General features: G+C 38.7%; 2 protein-coding genes across 3 annotated transcripts in view; both read left to right on the forward strand.

The window, feature by feature from the left end:
- The window catches only part of LOC113487589 (delphilin-like), a 45,296-nt gene extending 40,575 nt beyond the window's left edge, over nt 1-4,721 (forward strand). Inside the window, exons 17-18 of one of the 2 annotated variants that reach the window (XM_026862267.1) lie at nt 1,400-1,528; nt 3,904-4,721. In XM_026862267.1, coding sequence (XP_026718068.1) covers nt 1,400-1,504 — 105 coding nt within the window. In that variant the 3' untranslated portion in view covers nt 1,505-1,528; nt 3,904-4,721. Of the gene's footprint in view, nt 1-1,399 lie in introns of both variants that reach the window. The other variant, XM_026862265.1, reaches the window with a different exon arrangement.
- An 11,486-nt stretch (nt 4,722-16,207) lies between these two features.
- The window catches only part of CBLN4 (cerebellin 4 precursor), a 6,603-nt gene continuing 5,437 nt past the window's right edge, over nt 16,208-17,373 (forward strand). Inside the window, exon 1 of the mRNA XM_026862316.1 lies at nt 16,208-16,222. Coding sequence (XP_026718117.1) covers nt 16,208-16,222 — 15 coding nt within the window. The remainder of the gene's footprint in view (nt 16,223-17,373) is intronic.

The following is a 17,373-nucleotide window of genomic DNA, read 5'->3' on the forward strand; positions in this document are numbered from 1 at the left end:
TCTATGGAATGAACAATAAATTGGGGATAACTGCCTGTGGTATAGCTGTGGGCTATCAACTTCTCACAGATGGTCATTAGCTCCAGGAAATGTCTCTCTCATTACTGTTTAACTGATGGTACACCATGGGTGAGTGGAGAGGCATGCCAAAGATCAAGGGCTTGGAGCACCCAGGAGGTGCAATTAGGAACACAACAGGCAAAACTATTAATCAGGTGTCACTGGTTAATGTTAAAACTTTTGTGACTGGATTATATGTGGAGTGTTTTCTTTCATTGTGTTTCTGATTGCTAGGCAGAGGGTTTGCTCCTAAGAACATCTTAGATGATGTCCAGGTGAACATGTTTAGAAAACGACAGATACCCGTCCAAAGCTTTGGGTGTATTTTTGGCTGCAATCTGAAATACAACTTCATTGCTGTTCAGCCCTGGGAGAGCTGTATCCACCAGTCACAGAGCAGCTCTCAATTACTGCCAAGATAAGAACTTGTAGCAACACAAGATGCCGTTTAAAACTTTTTGATGAAGCCTTTGGAGCATCTTCTCTACATTTGTTCTGCTCAATTAGCAAGCCATTGCAGGCAGAGTTATGTTCTTTAACTCATTAATCCCATTAAGGAGGAATCTTTGAAAATTATGACAAACCTCTTGAATTAAACCTTAGCAGCAGATTTAATACGAAAAATCCTTTCCTATCCTAGAACTGGGGAACATATGTGGAAGTGATTTTAGTTAATGCAGGAATTGCTCTCCTAGTACTGAACTTCGTAGTAGGACTGCCTTCCACGTCTTGTTTTATAGCAGAGCAGACACAATGCCAATTTTGTTCATGTCTTTTTCAAAAACTTTCCATCTGTTCACCTTTTTCAGGTGAAGGAAAGACGAGAACAGGAAAGGTAGCTCTTTGATAAATTACTTTTTCTTCCCAAAATGTCTACTTCCCTATGAATATTTTTGCTTGTTTGCAAAGCAAAATGACAGAAAAGGGAAACTTTTGGCTGGAACATGCCCACCATGGAATATAAACTATTTCCCTAATGTATGCATTTTATTTTATAAACGGGTTCATCTAACAAACTGCAGAGCCAGTCATGATTTACTGATTTTTTTCTTCTCTTCAGCTGGAGATCTATAGTCCAGCTAGAGACTGGGTTATACATCAACCTGGGCTACTGAGGTAACTCAGTGACAGCTCCTGGGGCCACTTTTACTGGGGATATTTTGGATTTCAGCTTGTTGGAGATTTTAGACAGCTCTAAGTTTCCTAATTATTGTTGTTAATAATAATAAAAAAGGTATTTAAATTTTCTCTTGTTCGTTTAATTTCATTAAGATTCTGGACGTGGTTTAGATTACTTGGATATACTAATGTTAAATATTCTTCTCTTTAAAATTTGCAGGTGAAGTTTGGCGAGCCACAAGACCTAGACTCTCAGGAACTATTTGGATGGATATCTTCATTCATTAGGGAGTTTAGGAAAGCCTGTGCTGAAGTCATGCCATAAGAATAACACAAGTCTTATAAAGAGGTGAGGGACAGAGAAGTCCAGAAAGAATGTTTAAGCTGATTGATTTGAGTTTCTCTGCTAATAAGTAGCATATAGGCAGTATATGGTCTGCGTAGCAGTAGACCTTGATTTTGAGAGATATTCCATTTATAATGTGTAATTTGTAAGTGATATTTGACCTGTAGGATCACAGACCACTTATGAGCCTCTCCCTCATTTTTTTCTGATGTACATGCTTTTGTACCTTGAGGTATAATTGTATATTTATAAAGAAGACACTTTTGACATTCTATAATTTCTCTTTTTAATCTTTTCCTTTGATAAACAGTCTTCTGACTGAGTTTTAACTGTTACTTTCAATGAATAAGTTCCCGTATGGTGATCTAATTTTTAATTATTTTTGCTGTAGTTTTCCAAATATTACTTCATTAGCTTTATAATGAAATGGGGATCTGTTACCCACAGAAGAGAATACTTAGCAAAAATTTTTGTTTATCTTTCTGCTATTAAAGCATTGCAGATTTCGTATGTAATGGAGAAACTGTCTGCCTGGGTGTTTTGTTGCTCCCACCCACCCCAGTAGTACAACAAAACAGTGCTTTTTATGGCTAATGTTATGTATTCAGGTAAAATACTATAGAAATCAATCAATATATGAGATTTGCATTGTCAGGAAGAGAAAAATATCAGAGAAGCAAAATAAAAATGTGTCATGAAGCATCTAAGTAATGGATACTGGAGGTAATTATCCATGGTTTTCAAAAGAGAAAATACTTCTGTTGCATTTGTTGGCTTTTACATATTTTAAATTAGAATAATTATCTGGAGCTCAAATATATGAGAAGAAAAGGAGGCCTATAAATGCAAAGAGAAAATGGATGTGTTTAACATTGAAAGCAGAAAATAGTTCTAAAAGGTCAGTGATAAAATTTGGTATTTTCTCTACCAGTTTTGCAAACAGTGTTGTTTGAGGAAAAAGTGTATTACCTGACTTATTTTAGGTCTGACTGCCCAGATCTCACAGTGTTTGGGCTTTGATAGAAATGCTGAACACTCTCTCTGACTTCAGTGCTAAAAGCAGTCTGGGCTAACCCCTCTGAAAGGCTTAGGTGCACTTACATCTGAAAATTACATTATCACAACCCTCTCTCGGCTGGCATATAAAATTTCTCTCTATCCAGCATTTCATTTGCTGTTTTAGATGTGAGCACTGCTGAACATTTAGGTATTTAGAGAAAGTTCCAGCAAAGAGCCTGGGGAGCCAACAGCTAGGTGCTGCAATACCTAGATTTTTAGTGCTGGTTATGTCAGACAGTAAAGGACAATCACCAGGAAAACAGAGATGCTTGGACACTGTCTGGAAAGTGGAGATAAAAGAAGCTCAAGGTTTTTTTTTCTTGTCTCGGCCTCAGTATTTAAAGGGCATCACAGGCTGCAGTTCCTGGGAACTTGCAGCTTCTGATGTGTCATCACTGGCAGCGCACCCCTAAGTGAAAAGGTAGAGAAATGTTCCCGCAGCTAATGTGCCCATCACCAGAGGCAAGGGCTTCATTTCACATCAACCTCGATAAATCTGCTGAGGGAAGGGGATGCAGCCGAACCTCTGCCCTTCACAGGGGCTCCTGTTTGGAAGCTGAATCTGCTCCCAAGGGCAGGTGCACACAACTTCTGTTTCAGAGAAATGATCAGGGATCATAAGTGCTCTTTTAAAATGATAGCTCCCACCTCTATTTTGAGGAGTCAGTGAGGAAGTGGAGTCCTGCCCTGAAGGATTAAAATCCTTACAATCCTCCTTTTAAAGGAGTGGTCTGGCCAAAAGTTGTGCTGAGCAGGCAGCATCTCATCCCTGGCCACTGGGCGACAAGTCCAGGGAAATGTCTTCCCCTGAAGGCATTAGATGTTAAGCAAAGAAGCAACTTCTCTTCCAGCTTTGTGAGAAGCAATCCTGGCATCAGCCGTGAATGCCAATGGGCCTCACTGCTTAACTTCTCTACCTTAAATCCACCTCTCATCTTAGAGGATGTCTAAAGATCTTTGTAGAAGAGGCTTAACAGACTATATATTTAGTATGCTTCATATCATCTTCCTGGCACTTACCTGTCATATATAGAAACCATCTTGCATGAGGTAGAGGATGCCTAAACTAGAGCTCTGCATTGCAGCAGCAGCAAAGTACCTAGTGGGTCCCCTCAGTCTTGTGCTGCCAGTGTGGCTGCTCTCTGTAAGCTCTTGCATGCCTGCACTAAGGAAAGCATCACTTTGGCTTCTCAACAGCCTCGTCAGGACTATGCTTCCAGTTATTAACATGTAGTAATGTTTCTCTGAGACAAAAGTAATAAAATTAAAAAAAAATTAGTAAAATTAGTACCCTGATACTTTTTTTTTTTTTTTTACAGAAAATTATTTACAAAAACAAATAAAAGGATTGAATTTTATGAAAAATATATTGACTATATTTTGAAGTCGTCATCAGAGCAGTGACATCTAGTTGATCCTGAAGTCAGTGGCATCTATCTATGTATCAGGAGCTACAGTTTACATCGCTCATTTCTGATTGAAAGAGGAAAATTAAATTCCTTTTTCATATCTTGCATCCCTATACCATGATGCCCTATACAGTGCATGTACGTGCACTGTTAACAACACTCGCAGATTTTGATGCGTGCTGTTACTGCTCCGAAATCTGAACCATCTTCATTTATATGTGAATCATGTAAGATAATCCTGAATACAAGTGCCATTTCCATGGTATCAAGATCCCTGCATCCCTGAACAGCATTCGTGATGGTCATGATAAGTTTCATGTTTTTCTACCATTACATTAGCTCAGGAGTCCTGGGAAGTCTCTTTTAACTAAATAGTTTTTTTCTCTCTTTTTTTTTTTTTTTTCCCCATGACTCACTTTTTTTCCCCTAGTCTTTTTTCTCTATTATTATATCTAACAGCTTGTACTTGTTTTATAGCTCAGCTGGCATAGCCTCTTCCAATTAAAAATATATTCTACACAGTAGTTGATGTCTGTGTCTTTGTGTGAATATCCTGGAGCATTAATTAAAAAAATTAATGTCCAAATACCTTCTTGGCAACAAGTTCTAGCCCCTTCAGAAAGCATGAAGCTTTCCTATGGAGTGAGAACTTACTGAGGAGACATGTTTCAATTTTCTCAGGCTATTTCTTCAGTGCCTGTGAGTTTTGGAGACCTCCTGATTTATATGTAAAAGTAAATAAATAGACCTTCTTCCCTACCTCACTCTTTTTTCCCTAGTGTTGTTTTGTATAAGTGGATTTTTCAAGTCTCTTGGAGTCAGCTGTATTACTAAGTTTTAGTGGTATAAAGAATAATAGTTGCTATGCTTCAACATTTATTTGGAATTATATAGACAAGTTCTAAGTCTCCATGTGGATAGTGTCCTTGGAATCCTTTCTTAGCAGCTGACAGTTTTATCCTGCAAACCTGTAGTCATAAAATTCAAAGTGTTGTGTGAGCCTTCTGTTTGTGGAAACTAGTATAATTGGGAGCACTCCAACAAGTAGCAACCTGGAAGAACTGTAGTATTTTTACATCTGAGTTATTTGTCGTGTCCCCCACCAAACCCCACAAAGCTGACACTTGGCATATTAAAAAAAATGACAGCTTAATGATGGCATTATGTAAGTAGTCCTGCTCAGTAAAATTTGTCTCTATTCAGTTCTGTGAAGTAAGGTGGTGGGTCAAATGCTGTACTAGTTTTTCTTTCATGACAGCTCAGCTGTGTAAGAACTGCTTGCTCCAGAATGAAATAGAGATCTCTCTTGATAGTTTCCTTAAAATACACACTACTGGTAGTATGTGCCGTGCTTCAGCAAGAACAGGGAAGATAATTTCTGGATCTCATATTAGACACTATCTGTCTTCAGCAAAAACATGACAGAGAAGCCCTGCACTCCAGGATTGGAGCTCCCACTAGAAATCCCTGACTTGATCCATCTGACCAGTGTCTCAGTGTATTCACAAATGCTCCGAGAAATGCTGTCAGAAATGGAGCTCATAGAGGCATGGGTCTGAATTGACTTGAGCTCCCAGAGGGGCCGGTGTTCCATGTGTACCACCGCTCACAAGGGTTTTCCAAGAATTCACAGTCTGAAATGCAAATACCTTACCCCAGAGGCAGAAATCTCCCAGAGTTTTTTCAAACCAAAAATAGATGTGAAAAGCTAAGATTATCCAACGTGAGACTCAGTGGAAAAAATTCAACTTCCCAAAGTGGACAATTCTATTCTAGGACAGGGTCTGAACTTTGCTTTCCAGTTTTCCTTTTTCTTTCCTATTTGATTTGGCTAAAGACCAGGCAAAGGGCAGGGTGCACCTGCTAATTTGTATAAATGAACAGTGAGGCAAAAATAAAAATTGTGGTCACTTGGAAAGTGTTCTATGCATAAAAGCTTTGAAGTCATTTATGTATGCTGGTCTTCTAGCTTGCATTAATGCCTTTCAAATACAAACACCAATTGTAGGAGAGAGAAATTGTGTTAGATAAAGTGAATGAAAACATGGGGCCTCTAAAAGGGAACCTGTTGGGCAGCCATTGTAAAACAACTAAAGCCTGAAAGTATTCTTAGAAAATATTCACTCCTGTGCTTAAGAAGTTGCTGCTAATGATGACTCAGAAGAAGCACAAACAAATTTCAAGCTGCTCACCTTAAAGAAGAGTATATTAAAAACTTCAAACTGAGGGGCTGCTTTGACTCAAACAGGGACTCCAAACGCTCTTGGTGAGATCCTTCCTTGCATCGTCCACAGAAGTTTTTCTGTCGATATTCATAGAACCAAGATTTTCATTCCTTGATTTGAAAGACTTTTTCAGGCTGGCGAAATGCTCGGATATTAAGTTTTCTAACCAAACTAAATGCAAATATTAATTTTTTTTCACTGTTGCTGCTTACTACCCAAGTAGAATGTACTGAAAGTTGAACTGTCCACTTTATTCCCAGAGTAACAAAGACAGGGAGAACCTTTTAATGACAACTCTAACTCAGACTCATACAGGTATGAATACTTTGTGCAAATACAATTTTATTTAGCATTAACTTGAGCATTTCACATCACAACCTATTACTGCAGCTGATGTGATATATCTAAGCAGCAGACCGTGCTTTCTCGGGTATACATTGAAATGATTGTGGGTTTGCTAAATGTGCTTAAGGCTTACGCTTGCTGCCTGTTTACCCAGGGATGAATTTTGCCCATTGAGAATATTTTAGTCAAGGACAGTTGGCAGTAATTACACAACAGCAAACTAGAAAGTAGGTAAATAGTGCTTTAAACTCATTTTACAAATAAGATATTTGAAACACAAGGCTCCAGATGCAGATTTTAAGTCTCTGGATGCAATTTAAAAATGCTGCAATGTATTTTGAAGCATAAATAACTGACACTTTTGTTTGCATAAGGATAAGTAACTGGTGATGTATGTTACAGTGACGTCATTTGGTCATGAGCAGTGAACTAAAAAGAGAAAATAACCTCAAAGGTTATTGTCCATAAAAATCAAGTACTGATAAGCATATTTATACCAAAGCTGCTCTTGTAGCTCCTAGAAATTTTCCTGAACAAGTTCTATGGGACTTGGCCTGAAATGATGTAATTATAAATAGAAATTTGCTCAACTCAGTTTTCAAAACAGGAACTATTCTCAGCCAGTAAATAATTCCCAGATAATGCCCCAAGTTGCTGTCATTAACGCTTAAATTGAAGTTTGTTATTTGGAATCCTGCCATTTAAAACAATTTGATGTCTCACTTTGTTGTCAGGAATTAAGCTGATTAGGAAAATTAAAAATAAACAGAATAATTTTGATTATGGATTTAATGAACTTGCTCTGTGAAAGGACAACCCGGCTGTGATGACTGCTCTCCAAGCTAAAGTACAGCTCTGCCTGGGTTTGATGGAACAGCCACGCAGAGCCAGCCTGCAGTGTGCTGAGCTGACAGGCGCTCCTCTCGCTCTCACAATTTCTCATTTAGAGGCACTGATTGTACCACATCCATGCGGGTGTGCTGTGCAAAAGAGATGTTTCAGGGAATGAAATTCAGAAAACAGTTGTGATTCATTTCAATCACTCCCCTCTCTTCCCCTTGCAGCTGTGTAAAAACTGTCAAGTGTTATTGAGCTGCTCATAGACTATGACTGTCTCGAGATTGGGGTAGCCAGTTGGAAGGAGCAAACGCAAGTACCAGTCAGTATTTCAAGAATCATAGAATGATTGGGTTGGAAGGGACCTTAAAGACCATCTAGTTCCACCCCCCTGCCCTGGGCAGGGACACCTGTCACTACTTGCTGAGGGTACATGCAATCCCACTTCCCATGTCGCTGACAAAGATGTTAAACAGTTCTGGTCCCAACACTGACCCCTGAGGAACGTCACTTGGCACCTCTCTCTGCTTGGACATTGAGCTGCTGACCACAACTTTGACATTCAGCCGATTCCTGATCCACTGAGTGCTCCATCCATCAAATCCATGTCTCTTCAATATAGAGACAAGGATGTCATGTGGAATAGCGTCAAAAGCTTGTCTCTCCCTTTCTGCAAGCAGGAAGGCTCTTCTGAGACCCTCCTCAAGGGTCTGGAATACATGCAAAAAAGATCTTCTGTGTTAAAGCTTTTTTATCTGAATCCTTTGAGATTCACCTAACTGCTTATTAGCATTCATCTCGATGAACTCATCACACAGAAAAACATCAAGTGGCCATAGAGAAAACTCAACACAGTGCAGTCAGTGAAATTTTGTTACCTGATAAAAGAGAGCCAATGTTTCAAGCTGAAAATCCTGTAAACTGGGATTGGCATAATGCTGGGAATCAGGACACTGCACGTTAAGAAATTACTTTTGGATGTCTTAGAGCAGGGCACTCTTGTCAAGTCCTCTGACCTCAGAGTGATTACTGAATACTATCAGCTGTTTGGAAGTACTTACTGTTTGGACATTTGCTTAATTTTCTTTCTGTTTTGCCTAGTATTTCTCTTACATATTTTGATAGTTTCATTGGAGAGGAAAAAAAAAAGTTTTAGCAGAATCACTGAATAGTGGAGGCTAGAAGGTACTTTTGGAGGTCATTTAGTCGAGAGCAGAGTGCCCAAGACCATGTCCAGTGTGGTTTTGCATATCTCTGATGATGGAGAAGATGGAGATTTCACAATCTGTTGGTGAATTTCTAGAATTTATTAGCTGATGAGCAAAAGAAAGAGAATGTGAACTCATGAGCCTCATTTCCTTAAGAAAGTGGGTTAAAAAAATGACAACAGATTGTCACTTGGGAAAGATACCTACCAGCCAAAGGAGAGAAATTGGTTGGTTTGATGGACTTAATTCCTTAGTTGTGGAATATACGTATTGTTATCTTCCCTGCTTCTTTTTAAAACATTCACTATCACAAAGATAAATAATAGATATTTATTGCACCTGACAGCTTTGCTTGGACAGAATCAGAAAGGTTGGGTAAAAATTACTCAGTGACATATCCAGGAAATTATTCAGACTTAATGGTGGAATGCTTTTAAAAGACTTGATCTTCTTCCATCCCAGAGATGGCTGCCGTTCATCTCTGAGGAGTTCTAGATTACATATGGTTAGTTAGACAATGCTGGGGTCCTCTGGGAGGAATTTCCTTAGAGAGTTTAGAGGGGAACTGAAGGAGGAATTGGTACCCCAGCCCTTGCAGCACTGTGTCTTTCCCATGCACTGGCTGACCATCTTCAATGGCATTGTCTTATTTCCCCTCGATGGTAAATGCATGGTTTCCAGAATACTTTCTGTGGGCACGGTTTGTAAAGTATCATATACACTTACAAATAATAGTGAACAGTACTATTCAGGAGCAACTATGAGAATTTACCTTTTGGATTAATGGACAAGACTTGCAGGACACATAGGGAATGTGTTTTACCCTCATGCTGCTGGCACAGTTTTCAGATTAAGAAAAGATGGAAGGATGGAAGATAGAAAGATTAATTTAATGCTTCTGTACTGCAGTAGTGAAGTACCCACAGCACAGAGGAAGGTTGCAAATGTGGTGTAAAGCTTTATAGAGGGTTGAAAATGCTGAGAAATAAGTATGTATCTAACATGATCTTAGTATTTCATTCAAACTTCAGGGCTTGGGGATTTTTTGTCCTTATCCATATATGATACTTCAACAGGCATATTTGTAGGAGTCTAGTGTCAACATCTGGGGAATGACTGCTTATGCATGGCTGTCTCTTGCAAAAAACAAACAAAACTAACAAAGCAAAACATTGTAATCTGCTGTTTTTCTTGTCACGCAATTTCTGTGACAACAGCAGTTTTAAACATTTATAGGGACACATGATCAGGAAGCTCAAATGTGAAATCATTTAAACTAAGTTTTAAATACCTGACCAAGGAGCAAAATGCTTTTCTGTTAGCATTGCATTTTAGACAGATGCAGGAGAAGCACTGGTTAGGCTTGCTGGAGGCAAATAAACCTTGGAATAAAGTCTTGCATTGCTTTGCTTTGATTAGAAATCATCACAATATTTAACTAAAAGAATCAATTCCCACCTGCTACAAAGCTAGGCTACTCATAGTTTGTGTTTATCTCTAAATATTTTGCTAACTCATAGCTGAAAATTATTACACCGATACACGGAGATAAATTAAAAAAAACCAAAACCCAGAACTAAAGCATCCTTTCTTCTAAAAGTGTCTATTAAGCTTTACTTCCAGACCACTTTAGGGAATGGTACAAATACGTGAGAAAGTGAAATTTGGTTCTGAATCTGCAAGCAGGCAACCAAGAGACACAGATACAGTAAAAGACTTACTATTCAAGCTGCCTGAATAGTTGGGTAAGTTACACAGTATTATTTCCTTTCTCTGATTGAAAACCTAATTTACTCATTTTATAACCCACTATTGTTTCTAATCCACAGTTGTGAACTGCAAATACTAGACCTGAACAGAAACTTCATGTTGAATATTTTGCAGATTTAAGTTGCATAAATTATATGTGGTCCCTAAGTTATCCCCACAATTTGTAGAAGAAAGTTTATGTTGAGATTATAATATTTGCTATACAAATGATCTATTAACCAAAATATGAAGCTGACAGAATTACCTGTTGGTTTTAAAAGATGCACACTTTTGGGAGAACAGCAGAAACGAGATCTGAGATACTGTGTTCTGCCTCTGAAAGACTGAAGTAAAATTTAGACAGTCTGAGGTTCTTTTGCACATTTGCAGTCACAAATAATTTCCAGAAAGGTGAAATTTTTAGAGGAAATTTATAAAAGAATTGGGTTCAGATTTTCTCCTCTCCCTCTAGCCCTGCTGAACACTAGCAAAACAAATGAAAAAGAAAGGGAAAAATGAAGTGGAAGGAGAGTGGAAATGTTGAAATTCCTGCAGAAGTCAAGATTATTCTCTGGAAGTTTGTTCTTTAGAAATTAGCCAGTGTTTAATCATAAAGTGTCTGCAGACAAGACAAACCTTTCTACTTTTCTCAAGGAAGGGATTGATTTGGTCTAGGACCATTTCTTTCTTTGAAGTGGAAGGTACACTTGAAACCTTTTCTTTGGCTAATTCATTTTAAAGAAACAATTTTTTCCCTCAGCTTTGCTCATTTAGGCCTCTCCCCATGGAGCTTTCCTGTGGTTGTTGCACTACCATGCCATCCCAGCTTGCCTTGACACCAGTCCCTGAAAGCTGCAGAAAGGTTAAAAAAAACCTGTTGGAGGAGCAGAGAGTAGTTGTGGGAAGCCCATATACTGGGGGGAAGAAGTGAAAAAAAATGCCACGGCACGTTTCTGTCCCCGTTGCCAAGCTGTTTCTAGAGATTTGGAGGACTGTGCCCATCTTTGGAGATTTGCTCTTATATTTATTCTAAAATGAGAGGAGAGAAACCAGACACTTGAAGGTACCACACTGTGATTTTTATGTTTCCCAATAGTATGTGAATGTGACAGGACCATCTGATATGACCCATGCTGCAAGGAGGTTCGAAACTAGTCTGAGCAGCAAATGAATGCAATGAATGTTGGCAAGTTAAAAAATGAAACCTATGATATATATAAAAAATATATATTGTTTTCTTTTATTGGCACATCTCAATAGATGGCACTAAAAATCCTAATGCGAAGCCATTCCCTGTGGCTTCCTCTCTGAATATCATCACGAGTCTTCCAGTCAATCCACTCCCTTTAAATATCAAACAAGCAATACAGCCAATGGATAGTCTCTTCATTCACTATCTCAGACACTTCTTTTAATGCAAATTATTCCCTCAGCAATGCTATTTTTAGTTTTTCATTGGCCCTTGCTATGAAAACCACTCAGTGAGAAATTTATCTGGGACAAATTCTCCTGAGGGTAGATAATCTGTGTACCTCAATTGATGTAAAAGGAGATGCACTAAATTACACCACTTCAGGATCTAATTTTTCTGTGGTTTCCTTGACACCAAATTAGAAAACTATATCCACAAAATTTATTCAACTGTTTAAGCTAAACTGACTGCCAGCAGATTGCTGAAGCCTTTGCAAACTCCATCCTGAATTCACTGTAACCACCTTGCTCAGTGAAACAGGCTCTGAAGCTTGGCGCAAGTAACAAGTTCTTTCCCTTCCCCTTCTGCTAAAAGGGAAGGATTTTACTGAGAGGCTATTTTTCTGGTTTTCTGACCATATAATCTGATTTTATTCCATTTGGGCAAAAATCACACTTCTTGCCTCATTAAAACGCAATTGAAAAATCTAAGACCGTTGCACAGGTCAGCGTAGTGCTTCACAAAATTATTTATTTCATAAAATTCCACAAACGTGTCACGTAAATTAATTGAAAACACAAGAAGGGTGCTTTTTTTTTTCCCCCAGACACGAACTGAAATGCAATAGTAAAACAAGAATTAAATTTTACTTTACAACAAGTTATAGAGCTGCAAGTACCTCCTATAAAGGGAGTTAATGTATGTAAGTTGATTTTACAGTCATAGTCCTCCAAAGCCCTGTTTTTACAAGAGGGTTAAACATGTACATTAGAAAGAGATTTACTGGAAATATTCTGAATAAAAATAAACACAAGAAATATTAAACTCTTTGTGGATAGCCCAGCCAAGATTAATGATGAAATTTACTGGTCTATTGATGTTGCAAACAATTGACTCCTACCTAGGATCTATGAAGGAGTAAAAAGAACCTATAGCATCAAATTTTGCTCTCAGTTTTCCACTGATGTAAATCCACACTAAGTCCATTGGACTCGGTGTAACTGTGGAATATTTCCAGACATCCGTCAAAGAGGAACTGCAGAAACACACCGCTGTAAGGAGTCACAGAATCTGGCCACGAGCATATCAAACCCCGATTTGCACTTTGTGCTTGGGCCTGAATTGTGCTCAGGTTTGCAGTATTGGCCAAATAGAAGGTTTGGCTCTGTCAGAAATGCTGAATAAAGACCTCAAATGCCAAAGCTGTCAGCACATCTGAACAATTTTACCTTCACACACATGCAGACATCCTGCTGACCTCATTTTCTTAATCACCTCTAAAATTCAGACAGAATTTTAAAATTCTGTTTCCTAAGATGGCCATCAAAACACAAATTTGTTATAGCAGAGTGTCAGGGAAATTAAAGCAGCACAACAAATATAAGTAGATAATTGTTTTTCACTGGTCTCTTTGTTCTGCTACTTCAGAAAGTGTAGAAAAATATTTGATGATGGAATGGAATGAAGAGGCACATTAAAAATAGGCAAGCATACAGAAAAAGTTTACTTAAAAAGCCAAGCGAGGTTGGCTTTTAGGTTAAAATGAAGCAAGGAAAATCTAGGCTCGATTCTGCATCTGTCTGAATGAAATAGCAAAACCTTTTGTTCATTTTAGTCATTCCAGCCATATATATATATATGTATGACTGAAGATTTTATTATTTATTCTTATAGGATCTCTTTACATTTTACACCTAAATAAATGAAGTGAAATTTATAAAATATTTACAGAATGTTCTTAAGAACCATTAAGCTCATTAGCCAGGTGAATTCGTTTTGGATTCAGCCAACAAACTGTGTAACTAGCTGAGAGCCATAGGGCCAGCTGTCTAAAAGACAAGTTAGTCTGTACGGGAGCCAACAGCCAGATGGAGATGACAGCCAACTCAGGAAATACAATATTTAGCCTGAAAGAATGTCAAAAGACGGTAAAAACTCTGACCACTGAGCTCCATAAACACAGTTTTGAATCATCATCAGTATTCTGCCTTTGATTTCAGCCTTTCTGCCCCCCGCTCCCCCATCGCTCCCACACTGGTTCACCTCCCGCGTCCTCATTAGGATGAGTTCAGCAAAAAGCCAAGTAGAGCAGCGCTGGAGCTGGGGGTTTAATCCTAGGAGGAGGCTGATGGGTGCTCAACCAGCTCACTACAAAACCGTGTTACACACTCAGCAAACAGAAACCTCAGCTTGACAGAAGGGAAATATAATTAGGATAAAGAAAAAAGAAAAGGAGAGGAAGGAGGGCTCCTGTTACCGAGGGGTTAGTAGAATTCATAAGGCCTCTAGACACAAGCAAGAAGCTCAAAAGCAGGAGAGGAAGTCTGAGGCAGATTATTTCTCCCTTTTGTAAGGCAAATGACTAATTATACAAAGCAAGATGGTTTTTTTCCAAAGAGATTTGAAAGGTATCATGCAATATTGATACAGAAATTGTATTTAATGCGGGTTTACAAGCCAAGAGGTAAAAGAAAATGTAAATGTAAACATGGTGTTTTCTCCTTATTCTCCCTGTGGCTCTTCCCTTTGTCAGAAAGATGCCTAGCTTGCCTGCCTCGGTGCAGAAAATTCCCTGTGAAAGGCCATAATACTTCCAACTGGAGACAGTTTTAAGCTTCCACAGTATGTGTCCAGAAAGGGAAAAAAAACCTGTGAGCTTAATCTAACTGAATTTCCATTCTTGAGCATTGTTGCTATTTATTTTACTCATTTTTCTTTCAACGGAAGAAAAAAAAGATCCCTGTTAGAGGGAGCTGGATCAATACTAAGAAATTCTTTGTCAGATAAAATAAGAATGATCATTAACCTTGCTGCTTATGAATTAAATGCAAGCTTTGCTTTTCAACTTGCCTTTCCCACAGCATCCCCAGCAAACTTCCCTCATTTTGTTCAGCAATAACCCAGCCCAACCACCCAAACAAACACTGTTACTAATAACCTTTAAGCTCTCTTCAAAAAAAAAAAAAAAAAAAAAAAAAGAAGTATTTCATGATATGGTTCAGGTATTTTAGTGATGGGGGATTTCAGTCTGTTGATTTAGGCATGGATTTGTGGCTGGATTATGTATATTATTTATAGATCCAATCTCTTGGGGAGTGTCATGTGAGCAGAGTTCACGGCCGTGCCGCACGGATCGATGTGTGGGCTCCCCTGGCCAAGACCAGGCCCTGCCTGCTTCATGGAGCTGGCTGCAGGATCAGCTGTAACAGCCCGGTTATCACCTGGGAAATTATTGATAGCAGAGTCTGGTCTCCATTTAAGGGCTTGATCCACCTCCTCCAAGAACTTTTTTAAACTGCCACCATTACTCTCTGAATTGTGATCTGGTGCCATGTCTGAGCAGTGAAAAGAGACTTAATCTACAGCATCGTTGAGTGTGATGCTTTACTTTTGAGTGTCTGGGAGTGCTAACTTCATTGTAGGTTGTATTAATTTTATTTCCAGGAAGAATTCAGTTTGTATTTTCAGTTCATCTCCTTCCCCCCCAAAATACACTTTCCCTGATGGTCTCTATTAGGCTTTCCTTTTCCCAGAGCAGAGGATATTTACCAGGATTTCCTCTGTGCTTGTAGGACATGGCTGTTACATTGTGATCGTTGTGTTGGATTTTGCTCCTCCTGTTACTCTGCCGTCGTCTCTCCATCCTGCAAATGTCTTACTGCTAAGGAAAAGTTTTAATAGTCTTACTCATCTCTCCAATTCATATTGTTAATAAATGTCATCTAAAATCTCAATACTGGTTACCTTTTGGGGAAAAGAATACTGAAACATAGTGTCTTCCAGTTCCAAGAATGGAGTAAAATTTTTGATTGAGCTGCTGCTGGTTTCTGCAAGGGAGGGAGCTCTGCTGTCCTCTGGTGTGTACCAGCTGCTGCAGACAAAGGCCAGCACTGCTGTACAGCTCCTGCCTAGTCTCTTCCCTTCAACTCCATAAAAGCTGCTAATTTTACTGAGCTATAATCAAGCCAGAAACACATCAGAGTCAGTACTACTCTAGAATATGTTTTAGACATGGAAAAGAAAACGATGATGAAAAGGGTTTGTCCTTACCCTTTTGTAAATAAGAAAAAATGTCCTAAGTCAGAGGTACCAAGACAGGAATAGGAGCTCCAGTGTCTGAGGTTTTCCCCTCCTCAACACCACAATTCAAAAGGTCTTTCAAGTAAAATAGGAGTTTCAGGCTGGAACCACCTATGAGCATGTGCCTGGCACAAACGCGGGCTAAATACAGGGGCAGAATCTGTCCCCTTCTTCATCTTATTTTTATTAATTAGCAGCCTCATTTAATTGGACTTCCTTCACATTAGGGTACCACTGATGTTAAAATGTAATGCCATCTGCCAAAGCATTTTTGGAATCTGTTGACATAACTGAAAATGTAATCCATGCTGCAGGTCAGGGTCCACTTCAGTATCCTTTCGTAGGTGATAAGAAGTACGATGTTAATCCTTAACGTATGTCTTATGTTATCTGTGCAGACTGACAGGAGGTTCTAACAGTATTTTTGTTATACTTTCTGATTTTTCCAGAATAGATTGCATAAGAGAGGAGCACTTTGCTTCTGCACACTGTGATCCCAGAAGGTTTATAACTGCATGCAAAACGCGCGTGCAAATTTGTTCCTAACTTGCATTTAACTTTACAGCAACTGAGCTCTGAAATTAAGTAGCTGTGTTCACAAATGGCTGTAATTAGTGAGCTGCATACTTACTGATTTGTTCATACAGCTAAAGTAACCCACATGTACAGAAATGCCTGCACAACTCCGGGAGAAAAGTATGGGAGTAAGCGGTGCTTCTGATCTTGACTTTGCACTTCTGCATCTGCTCAGTGCAAAACGGGTCCTTGGGTATTCAAGTGGGAGAAGTGGAACTGGGAAATGGTGTTGCTAGGCCGGACTTAGCAGGTGCCTGCACCTGCAGACAAGGAAAAAGGAACGTCAACTTTTGAAAAAAACTGATTCAGCTTATATCTTGTCTTGGTGATCGGTTGGGTTTTTGATGTTAGTTTCGTTTTTTTCAGTTTCTTCATCTGAGTTTTGGCTATTTTCTTGTTTTACCATTTTTTCCTCACTACAGAGATAGTTGATGTCACTGTCCACAACAGAGTGAAATCAAACAATTTGTCTGAAATTATTGTAAAGTTTTAAATCTCTGACAAATGATTGTCCTTTCAAAATTGTCAGCAGTTTCAAATTTCAATCTAAATTTATGTACGTTATAAATATATTTGCTGTTATTTGCGCAGTGTTAAAAGGCTACTCAGCAGCATGAGGTACAGAAGAGTTTTTAAGCACGAGATGTTGAAATAGTGTGGAATTATTTATACTTCTGTATATAATTACAAAATACTGTGGCACAAAATCTTTTTCTATTTTCAAACAGCTTTGTTTTGAAGGGGTCCTCCAGACAGGTGTTCCTAGGCGTTGGCATCTTTTAATCTGCAGATTCAATTTCTACAGAAGGGACAAAGACTTTGCTGAGTTCTGCAGACTTAATGCTTAATGGTGTTCAGTAGAGAGTGGGTTTTGGTGCTTTTTATTCCAACTTTTGGTTTCCTGTTGCTTTTTTTTTTTTTTTTTTTTTTTTTTTTTTTTTTTTTTTTT

The sequence above is a fragment of the Athene cunicularia genome (genome assembly GCF_003259725.1).
Source record: "Athene cunicularia isolate RWA chromosome 20 unlocalized genomic scaffold, athCun1 chr20_part1, whole genome shotgun sequence".
In the NCBI taxonomy this organism is placed as follows: domain Eukaryota; kingdom Metazoa; phylum Chordata; class Aves; order Strigiformes; family Strigidae; genus Athene; species Athene cunicularia.